The sequence below is a fragment of the Oncorhynchus gorbuscha genome, linkage group LG07 (assembly GCF_021184085.1).
Source record: "Oncorhynchus gorbuscha isolate QuinsamMale2020 ecotype Even-year linkage group LG07, OgorEven_v1.0, whole genome shotgun sequence".
Classification (NCBI taxonomy): domain Eukaryota; kingdom Metazoa; phylum Chordata; class Actinopteri; order Salmoniformes; family Salmonidae; genus Oncorhynchus; species Oncorhynchus gorbuscha.
The window spans coordinates 62,010,356-62,021,410 of NC_060179.1; the positions used below are offsets into that span (position 1 = coordinate 62,010,356).

Consider the following 11,055-nt stretch of genomic DNA (forward strand, 5'->3'; position numbering starts at 1 on the left):
ACTATTCTATGGTATCTTAGTCACTTAATAATGTTCACATATCTGGCGTTACTCATCTCGTATGTATATACTGTTTTCTATACTTCTACAGTATTTTAGTCACTTAAAAATGTTTACATGTCTTGCATTACTCATCTCATATGTTCAGTTGAAGTCGGAAGTTTACATACACTTAGGTTGGAGTCCTTATAACTGGTTTTTCAACCACTCCAAAAATGTATTGTTAACAAACTATAGTTTTGGCAAGTTGGTTAGGACATCTACTTTGTGCATGACACGAGTCATTTTCCAACAATTGTTTACAGACAGATTATTTCACTTACAATTCCAGTGGGTCAGAAGTTTACATACACTAAGTTGACTGTGCCTTCAGAAGCTTCTGATAGGCTAATTGACATAATTTTGGGTCAATTGGAGGTGTACCTGTGGATGTATTTCAAGGCCTACCTTCAAACAGTGTCTCTTTGCTTGACATCATGGGAAAATCTAAATAAATCAGCCAAGACCTCAGAAAAACAATTGTAGACCTCCACAAGTCTGGTTCATCCTTGGGAGCAATTTCCAAATGCCTGAAGGTACCACGTTCATCTGTACAAACAATAGTATGCAACTATAAACACAATGGGACCACACAGCCGTCATACCTCTCAGGAAGGAGACGCATTCTGTCACCTAGAGATGAATGTACTTTGGTGCGACAAGTGCAAATCAATCCCAGAACAATAGCAAAGGACTTTGTGAAGATGCTGGAGGAAACGGGTACAAAAGTATCTATATATTCCGCAAGGAAGAAGCCACTGCTCCAAAACCCGGTTTGCAACTGCACATCGGGACAAAGATTGTACTTTTTTTGGCGAAATGTCCTCTGGTCTGATTAAACAAAAATAGAACTGTTTGGCCATAATGGCCATCATTATGTTTGGAGGAAAAAGGGGGAGGCTTGCGAGCCGAAGAACACCATCCCAACCGTGAAGCACAGGGGTGGCAGCATCATGTTGTTGGGGTGCTGTGCTGCAGGAGGAACTGGTGCGCTTCACAAAATAGATGGCATGAGGCAGGAAAATGTGGATATATTGAAGCAACATCTCAATACATCAGTCAGGAAGTTAAAGCTTGGTTGCAAATGGGTCTTCCAAATGGACAATGACCCCAAGCATACTTTCAAAGTTGTGGCAAAATGGCTTAAGGACAACAAAGTCAAGGTATTGGAGTGGCCATCACAAAGCCCTGACCTCTATCCTATAGAACATTTGTGGGCAGAACTGAAAAAGCCAGTGAGAGCAAGGAGGCCTACAAACCTGACTCAGTTACACCAGCTCTGTCAGGAGGAGTGGGCCAAAATTCACCCAACTTATTGTGGGAAGCTTGTGGAAGACTACCCAAAACATTTGACCCAAGTTAAACAATTTAAAGTCAATGCTGCCAAATACTAATTGAGTGCATGTAAACTTCTGACCCACTGGGAATGTGATGAAAGAAATAAAAGCTGAAATAAATCACTCCATACTATTATTCGGACATTTCACATTCTTGAAATAAAGTGGTGATCCTAACTGACCTAAGACAGGAAATTCTTACTAGGATTGAATGTCAGGAATTGTGAAACATTTAAACTCAGTTTATTAGGTAAACTTCCGAACTTCAACGGTATATACTACTGTATCTTAGTCCATTCTGCTCTGACATCGCTTGTCTATGTATATAGTCTTCAATCATACTTAGATTTGTGTGTATTGGGTATATGTTTAATTTGTTAGATATTACTACACTGTTGGCGCTAGAAACACAAGTATTTCACTACACCCGCAATAACATATTCTAATCCTGTGTATGTGACCAATAAAATTGGATTTGATTTGACATGGTAGTACTCTTGTAGATAAGTTGGTAGTTCATGGCACTTGCAACTTTAAAATGAAGATAGCACAGGCAGCGCCATCGAGGCTGTCACAGACACCATAATGGCATAGATACAAAGGGGAGACCTCTGTAAATGTATATGGTGTCAATTGTTTAGGTTGACCATTTCGGTCTGGATAATAGCTAGTATATGGCTGGATAGTTTTCATTTGGACAGATGTACATCACAGCAAACATATATATTTTAGTCCCAAAACAATACTTTACGTATTTCATGAAATATTAGATGTTCGGTTGTGACACTTCTTAAAAATACATGAAGCTTTACCAACTTGCTCACTTATTTTCTCCAAAGTGACTGCAGACAGACTACTTGCCATGCTGGAGAGGGGTGCAATCCCATCACCTGGTGATATTTGTAGGGGTGTGGCTTAAAGCACATTCATTCTACAGTCAGCTAAAGTCTGTTTCGGTAGTGACATCAAAAGTTGGGACAGCATTTTTCAGAGAAAGATGTTTAAAAATAAACAAACAAATCTTAGTGTTATCTTTCAATGTGGTAATAGAACGCCCCAATGTGTTCTATTGAAATAATAGTGTTAAAACTAGTCATGGTTTCAGATTTGTATTTATTTTCAAACATGAAGTTTAAGAGTCGCTGTGGGCCAGCCACTTCTGAATAGAAATAGGTGTATAAACAATGGCTTTGTACTATATTAATTTAACAATGTTTGTTATTGCCTTGGAATTAATTAGAACATATCATGATGAAAACTAAATCTACATTTGGACACTTATTTTTTAGATGTTTTTTTTTTTGGAAGTGGGACAGCAATTACACCACTTCTGTAGAATCACCCATATACATGAATATATTTACAATATGTGTCACGGCCAAGTCAGTTGCCTGGCCCTGGCTGGTATGTATAGATTACGATAAAGGGAGCAGAGATTAAGTCAAAATCAGTAACCACAGCAAGGAATTTCTAAAGGGTAGGGTAACTTCGTGACACACCAACTGCAACATCACACATTCACCCAAACCACTGTATTCGGTGCATTTTACGTCCATTTTATTACAATGCATTAGGCTTAAGTAGACTTACATTTTACTTCATTACATTATTATTTTCTCTTTTTTATGGTCAAGTTAACTGTGTGTCAAAAGAGGCCCCCAGTAGACCACATGACGCATATCAGAAGATGTTGGGTCTTCTGCGCAACTTGCCCACCCTTAAGTGGTTATCTCTCCTCAGCATTCAGAAGGAAAACAACCCGAAGCAAGGAGAAGGCCTACCGCAAACGACCGCCGCAAATGACCATTTATTTTTCCTCATTTAGACAATTGTTGGAAATACTGCCAGAAAAAAATGCAAGCAAACCACGTTGACGGGTTATACTGGTGCAAAAAAATGGTTGACTGACACCTTTACGCAGACCTGTGCCGTGCGCCCGTCCAGACATTCAACTTCTAAGCATAGCACCAGCGCAACGGGTTACAATATGCTCACAGACCACGAAAAGGAGCTGATCGCTAAAATTTGGGACAAAATGATTCCGGTAGCTTCCGACATCGGAGCTGAATGTCTTCTACGGTAGGCCTAAGTTAATTGTAAATAACATACAAGCAACACACATCTGAACATAACTTCCTTTCTGATAAGATGTCACTTTCGATATGCTAGGCTAAACGGTGTTAAAACGAAGACATTTCATTGGCAAAAACTGTCTTCGCTTCTACTATTGGAAAATGTATTTGTGAAAGGTGTCATGTATTTGAATGACAACAAAACGTATATATTTTTTGTTACATTTTTGTTTATTATATGGTTAGCCTGTTGCAAAATTATTGTAATTAAATTGGGTTCATGGTCTATTTACCCAAAGTTGGTGGGAATGGAGGCAACAGACCTGTTGTCAGTCCCAAATATAATGCCCACTTGCAGACCTATACTTTATCACTGTATCACAGGATGATGACGACTTTTCCCGGGACGAAAACATACTTCGCCCACCTGGACATCAGACCCCGGTCCCCACACCTGCGTTCCCACGGGAAGAAGATAGTTCTCGCGATAGCTGAGTGTTCCAAGGACATCAGTTCGATGATGGTCACCCTGGCACCGCTCCAAACACTGCATGCCTACAAACTGAGAATAGACCCCTGCAACTTCAAGGTGCCTTCCCTATTTCTCTTGATTAACTTTTCCATCAGATATTAGCCCTTATCCCTATCCCTACTTATATCATCTGCTGGAACACACTCATTGTGTCGTAATAATCTTTACTCCTTGAATTGTGCACTCATTCACTACTCCCCACAAATTGGTGTTGGCATAGACTGGGAGTTTCCACCATATTTCTTATACCAATAATTTAATTTCAACTCTATGAAGAGAATTTAACAAGTGCACTTGTGGTTTATTTTATGTTTTTTTTTCCTATGTATTGTTTATTTCCCTCACAGCTTCTTTGTCACTGTATCCTCGTGACTTTGGCCGCTCACATGGGTGACGAGTTCGATCCGGTCGCGCACGCAGCCATGGACAAGTACCTCTCGGCCTTCGCAGCCGTCCTTGCAGAGAAATACAGATAAGGAGCATCCTAGCCCCATCATATAAACCAAATGTTGCTGTTCCATTAACTTAGAGTTTTTTATTTGTGTGTTTTTTCTTTTGTAATAAAACATGACAGAAACACCTGAGTGCTTGTGTCGTTAACTCTCTGTAATAAGGAGGGAACTTGTAGTTGTTCAGCTGTATTAAGTTCTGTCAGTTAGTTGTGACAGAGTTCCCTTTGGGTATAGAAATGTGTAAACTAAATCATCTGCTGAGGACCATACATCCCAAGCAGTGGCGACCCGTCATATCTTTTTCTTTGGGGGGGGGGGGGCTTGTCTGTTTTGCATGTTATTTTGGCATTAATACGTGTCACATATCAGTTGGCAAACAATATTTAATAAAGCCGCATACAAACATGGTCTTGAGTAAGGCAGCTCCAAAATGCAGGTGTTTCAGCCTAACTCAGTGCTTTCTGTGATGGTGTTACGAGGAGTGGAACAGGGGAACCCAAGAGCAGACTGAGACGAGGAGACTGGGATGAAGTAACCACTCTCACCTCCAGGGACCCGAGTCAGAGCGGGCAGAACTGTAGTGGAGAGGAAAACAGCGTCAGGCAGGGAAACAGGATCTGAGTAGTAACAAATGGCTAGAAATGTAGACTGACTGAGCAGAGATTATGATCTGGCAGCGTGGAAGTGGCAGGGCTCAGTATTTGTAGAGGTCTTGATTATGGAACAGGTTGCAGCTGTTGGGGATCTGCTCTGACTCCAGCACACCTGTCTCCGCCCACACAATCACACACAGACACTGAGAGAGGGAGAGAGTACTGGGGGAGTGGTGGCAGGTCAAGGAGACAGGATGAGCAGTAGAGGGCGTTGCAGGAGCAGATGTGACAGGTGGGGCAAGCCAGCAGAAAATACGGAGCATTGCGCTATGATTGGCTCAGTTTTCTGTCACTCATGGGGACACTACATCACCACCAAGTCTAAGGGTAGAGCTCGACAATTCAAGTCCCTCGGGTGCTGCCATAGAGTTACATTAGAAGTGTACATCCAAGAAGGCTCAAGGTCATTGGCCACAGATAAAATGACGTGAAATCACCTTAACATCATACTTTCAAAATCGTAGCTAGCAGTCATCATGAATCAAGTCGACAATCTACTGACAAATCATTTTTAATCCTTGTCATATTAAGAGGAATAATGAAGAGAAATTAAAGATAAAATGCAGCGGTACTCATCGGCCATTCAACATAAACATTACACAACAAGTTGGAAATTGCAAGTTCACCAATGAGAGATTTGGAAGGAATCAGTGGCTAACTGCAAGCATTGCAAAGCAATCATTAGCCTGATATGCAGTGGCTGTGTGGTCCCAAGTCTAAGATTAAGGGTCTCTCTTCCTAGTTTAAAATGATAAACATTCAACAATGGCCATGCTGTTAATGAAGCATGATTTTTGCTGCACTCAAGACAACTTATCTTGGAACTACAAAATCTGACTTCAGTAAATTCAAAATAACTGGGAACTTGGGGAAAACGAGGTATGACTGGGAAAATACGTTTGAACTGTCATCCAACTCGGAATTGTAAATCGGGAACTCGGGCCTCTTTCTAGAGCTATGACCTGAAGATCACTGACGTCATCGTGATTGGATCTTCTTTTTTTCCCCCAGTTGTCTTGAAAGCACCATAAATCCAGAGAATGTCAGACTTTGATGACAAAGTTTGATGACAAAATTTGATGACCTTGCCTCCACAATCACCTGACCTCAACCCAATTGAGATGGTTTGGGACAAGTTGGACCGCAGAGTGAAGGAAAAGCAGCAAAGAAGTGCTCAGCATATGTGGGAACTCCTTCAAGACTGTTTGAAAAGCCTTCCAAGTGAAGCTGGTTGAGAGAATGTCAAGAGTGTGCAAAGCTGTCATCTAGACAAAGGGTGGCTACTTTGAAGAATCTCAAATATAAAATATAGTTTGATTTGTTTAAAACATTTTTGGTTACTACATGATTCCATATGTGTTATTTCATCGTTTTGACGTCTTCATTATTATTCTACAATGTAGAAAATAGTACAAATAAAGAAAAACCCTTGAATGAGTAGGTGTGTCCAAACTTTTGCCTGGTACTGTATACTGTAGCTAAGAAAGTAATACAAATTGTATGTTGTAGTAAACTGTTGGTAGCCCATTTGCCTCACCCTAATAATTTGGTCTATTTTCACCTCTTAATTTTGCCTAGTGTTCTGACTTGGTGGTGCACATGTACTGTAGCCTATAACCTGATTTTGAGAAATGTAATCATTTAATATTGTAAGAGCTTTCATTGTCTTCTTATATGCCCCCTTTATGTATCCTATGGTTCTGACTTGGTGTACAGGGAGAACACTGTAAGAACGGCCTATGTTCTGAATTCTGTCATTGTACATTTCAAAAGTGCTGAACAAGTAGTTATATTGACTACTTCCGTCCTAGCTCGCTCATTAATGTCTCAATCGAAATTAAGGATGACCTCTTATCTGCTTGTCCTCACCTTATGCAATAGTTTGTGCATCTCAATTGTCAGTAAAAACCACATTTGTTTAAGCAAGTCAGTAAATGAGGCTGAATGAACTGTTTCGCTGCCAGACAAGGCTCCGCTAGCCAGGTGTAGCAGTGGTATAGTGCAATTAGTGTATTGTTTAGTGTTGTGTTGTGTCGTGTCGTGTCGTGGCTTTGCTGGAATGCGTCCCAATTTTTTTTACATGCTAAAATCGATACTGATCCCAAGTGTATATGATTTGTTGAAATCACAAGCATAAAGTGTGTTAAAAATACATTTTATTATTGACATGATGATTATGATCATTATTGACATGATTGTGGCACATGGACACTCAATGTCCTTGGCAGAAAGCCAAATTGCATTGTGCTAAATTAAAGGAGATATTTCCACGTGGACTATCATTGCGTAAAGTAATATTTTGATGTTCTTGTAGCTATACAGTTTCGCGTAATATATTCGCACCCTTGCACTTTACAACGGACTGCAATGGAACAGAACGTTCTGGTGTAATGGCTTTTTTTGTAGGCAGCTGCAATTTACTACAGTTGAGATAAATTACAGTACACATCAAACGAGAATCACCTGACTCCAACCAAATGAATTAGAATTCTGAATAATTTAGTACAGGCCATTTTATTTACTTGAAGTTAAAAAAGTTAAAAGTTCAGTTTTTTTCAATGTCATCTTATTGTAGAAGAAACGGTGAATCGTGCAAGGATGCCAATATATAACAGCGCAAATGAGGCGCATAGGGCTTATGTGAGGCCTATCACGTATGTACATCTAAATAATAAATAACCTTGCTATCATTTGTGTCTCCGTTTGGCAAATGTTGCATTCATCACTGGTTAAAATTGTGACTATTGCCACATTTAATAAATGTTCGACGTTCGAGGTTTTTCCTTTTTGAGCTTCATTTGGAGTCAAAAATGTGAGTGTCCTGCTGTGGGAGATAACACAGATGTTTGCTGCAAATAACAAGTCAGAGGATGGGGAAACTTGGTCCCAATGCGAGGATTGTAACTAAACGTTTATTTGTAACTCTTTTAATTAGGCCTAATGAAATCTCAAACGATGGCATCACGTTGCCCTTGTTAATTCAACTATGGAAGTACACTATCAGGAGGGTGGGTTACAATGAAAACAATGCCATGCCAATGCCATATTCTACATATTTATTGTGCAATCATAACTAAGGGAGATCTTGACTTATTAATGATTATCAGTGCGAACTCATTCAAATGCAATCAAAATGATTCACAACCACAAAATGATGGCGAAAGTAACGTAGGCCTATATTATTAAATAGGTCAGCCATGTGGATACTTTCGAGTGTGTTGCATACTGTACCTTCAGAAAGTATTCATACCCCTTGACTTATTCCACATTTTGTTGTGTTACAGCCTAAATTCAAAATCTATTTTTTAAATCTAATTTATTACACAAAATACCCCATAATGACAAAGTGAAAACCTGTTTTTAGAATTTTTAGCTAATTTATAAAAATGAAAAACAGAAATATATAATTTACATAAGCATTCACACCAGAGTCAATAATTGTAGAAGCGCATTTGGCGAAGATTACAGCTGTGAGTCTATTGGGGTAAGTCTCTAAGAGCTTTGCATACCTGTATTGTACAATAACTGCACATTATTATTTTTTAAATTATTCAAAATCTTTCAAGTTGATTGTTGATCATTACTAGACAGCCATTTCAAATTCTTGACATAGATTTTCAAGCCGATTTAAGTCAAAATGTATGTCGGCCACTCAGGAACATTCAACGTAGTCTTGGTAAGCAATTCCAGTCTAGATTTGGTATTGTGTTTTAGGTTATTGTCCTGTTGAAAGTTGAATTAATCTCTGTATTCAGTTTATTTGTATCCAAGAAAACTCCCTAGACAAGCATATCCATAAGGTAATGCAGCCACCACCATCCCTGAAAATATGAAGAGAGTTACTGAGTGATGCGTGTTGGATTTGCCCCAAACATAATGCTTTGTATGCAGGACAACAATTTAATTTCAAGTTTTCAGTTTTACTGAAATGTCTTTTGCAGACAGGATGCATGTTTTTGACTATTTTTATTCTGTACCGGTTTCCCTCTTTTCACTCTGTCATTTAGGTTCATATTGGAGTCAATACAATGTTGTTGATCCATCCTCAGTTTTTTCCTATCCACAGCCATTAAACCATGTAACTGTCTCAAAATCACCATTGCCCTCAAGGTGAAATCCCTGAGCAGTTTCCTTCCTTTCTGGCAACTGAGTTAGGAAGGACACCTGTATCTTTGTAGTGACTGGGTGTATTGATACACCATTCAAAGTGTAATTAATAACTTCACCATGCTCCAAAGCATATTCAGGATCTGCTTTTTAAATTTGTACCCATATACAGTAGGTGCCCTACGTTGGGAGACATTGGAAAACCTCCCTGGTCTATGTGATTGAATATGTGAAAATTCACTACTCAATTGAGGGACCCTACAGATAATTGTATGTGTGGGGTACAGATATGGGGTAGTCATTTAAAAATCATGTTAACCACTATTATTAAACACGGAATGAGTCCGAGCAACTTATTATGTCACTTCTTAAGCACATTTTTAATCCTGAATTTATTTATTGTTGCCATAACAAAGGAGTTGAATACTTATTGACTCAATACATTTGAGCTTTTATTTAAAAAAATATATATATAAAGTTCTACAAACAAGATTCCACTTTGACATTATGCGGTAGTGTGGGGAGATCAGTGACACAACATCTCAATGTAATCCATTTTAATTCAGGCTGTAACGCAACAACAAAAAAGCAAATTAAAGCAAAAGGGTGTGCATAATTTCTGAAGGCACTGTATGTATCGGCTATAACCTGAGAGTTACCCTCAGAATCTATATTTGGTTTCCTGAAATGTTTTTTGCTGTTTCACGGAAATCCACCTTAAGGAGGACCTATTCGACAATGTTCAACTATGTATTATCTAAAGCGAGATGGGTTATCTCCAACCAATCATATGACATTTTTCGTTTTGTGGGCGGAGTGCAAAAATACCATAAAACTAAAGATATTTCCGATTTTTTTTCATGATTCCTATTCCCTATTCTCACTAGAACCTAAGCTAAATCATCACGAGCAACATGGTTGAGTGGACAGATGAAGAGCGCGCGGCCATCTCCAACATCTTCTCCAAACTAGACTATGAAGACATTGGCCAAAAGTCCCTGTCAAGGTAAGACAAGAAACTTTGGTTTACTTTAACTTTGATTGTTAGTCCCACTAATTTTCATCTTCTTCGTCATTTTCTGTTGTTGTTCAGCCTCACACTGTTCTCTCCGCTCCCCTCAGGTGTCTGATCGTGTACCCCTGGACCCAGAGGTATTTCGGGGGCTTCGGCAACCTGTACAACGCAGAGGCCATCATGAACAACCCTCTGATTGCTAAGCACGGCACCACGGTGCTGCACGGTCTGGACAGAGCTCTGAAGAACATGGACGACATCAAGAACACGTACGCCGAGCTGAGCGTTCTGCACTCCGAGAAACTGCACGTGGATCCCGACAACTTTAAGGTAAGATAGGCGACAAAATAACATTGAAGTCCACTCGATCAAGCTACCCAAAAATACATTCTAAACATATCACTTCTGCTGTGGTTTGTTCTCTTTCACAGCTGTTGTCTGACTGTCTGACCATCGTCATCGCTGGGAAGATGGGCAACGCATTTACCCCCGAATATCAGGCATCCTTCCAGAAGTTCTTGTCAGTGGTGGTGTCTGCTCTGGGCAGGCAGTACCACTAGAGTCAGTCTCCATATAGCTGGCCGAGGAGACAGCCTGTGTGCTCATGTGTTTCACTCTTCAATTAATAAATAAAAATAAGCATATAAGCATCTGTTTGTTAATCATGTGTGTTTATTTTACGCGTGCGTAATTATATCCATACAAGCCTAGACAAATTGCACTTTAAGGATAGCTAATATAATAACACATTTAAAGGTTTCAATGGTTATTTCATATATAGATGTTAGATGTACACATTATACAAATGTGAATTCAATAATACATTAGACAACATGAACAAGTTAGTG

General features: G+C 39.4%; 2 protein-coding genes across 2 annotated transcripts; both read left to right on the top strand.

Annotated features, from left to right (window-relative positions):
- The first annotated feature begins 3,102 nt into the window (after positions 1-3,102).
- zgc:163057 (Hemoglobin subunit alpha-D-like) lies at positions 3,103-4,564 on the top strand. The gene is made up of 3 exons (XM_046355256.1): positions 3,103-3,455; positions 3,833-4,037; positions 4,328-4,564. Exons 1-3 carry the CDS (start codon positions 3,364-3,366, stop codon positions 4,454-4,456), a joined length of 426 nt encoding a protein of 141 aa, XP_046211212.1. The 5' UTR covers positions 3,103-3,363; the 3' UTR covers positions 4,457-4,564.
- Positions 4,565-8,711: 4,147 nt separating this feature from the next.
- On the top strand, positions 8,712-10,840 carry LOC124039313 (hemoglobin subunit beta-2-like). Its single transcript, XM_046355258.1, has 3 exons — positions 8,712-10,198; positions 10,315-10,537; positions 10,639-10,840. The coding sequence occupies exons 1-3, from the start codon at positions 10,107-10,109 to the stop codon at positions 10,765-10,767; spliced, it is 444 nt and encodes a 147-aa protein (XP_046211214.1). The 5' UTR covers positions 8,712-10,106; the 3' UTR covers positions 10,768-10,840.
- Positions 10,841-11,055: the final 215 nt, after the last annotated feature.

Bases quoted from the DNA above. Each gene is read 5' to 3' on its own strand.
- zgc:163057 (XM_046355256.1), top strand. From the start codon at position 3,364: ATGCTCACAGACCACGAAAAGGAGCTGATCGCTAAAATTTGGGACAAA. The intron at 3,456-3,832 runs GTAGGCCTAAGT...ACTGTATCACAG, and splicing joins GGAGCTGAATGTCTTCTACG to GATGATGACGACTTTTCCCG. The intron at 4,038-4,327 runs GTGCCTTCCCTA...TTTCCCTCACAG, and splicing joins TAGACCCCTGCAACTTCAAG to CTTCTTTGTCACTGTATCCT.
- LOC124039313 (XM_046355258.1), top strand. From the start codon at position 10,107: ATGGTTGAGTGGACAGATGAAGAGCGCGCGGCCATCTCCAACATCTTC. The intron at 10,199-10,314 runs GTAAGACAAGAA...CGCTCCCCTCAG, and splicing joins GGCCAAAAGTCCCTGTCAAG to GTGTCTGATCGTGTACCCCT. The intron at 10,538-10,638 runs GTAAGATAGGCG...TCTCTTTCACAG, and splicing joins TGGATCCCGACAACTTTAAG to CTGTTGTCTGACTGTCTGAC.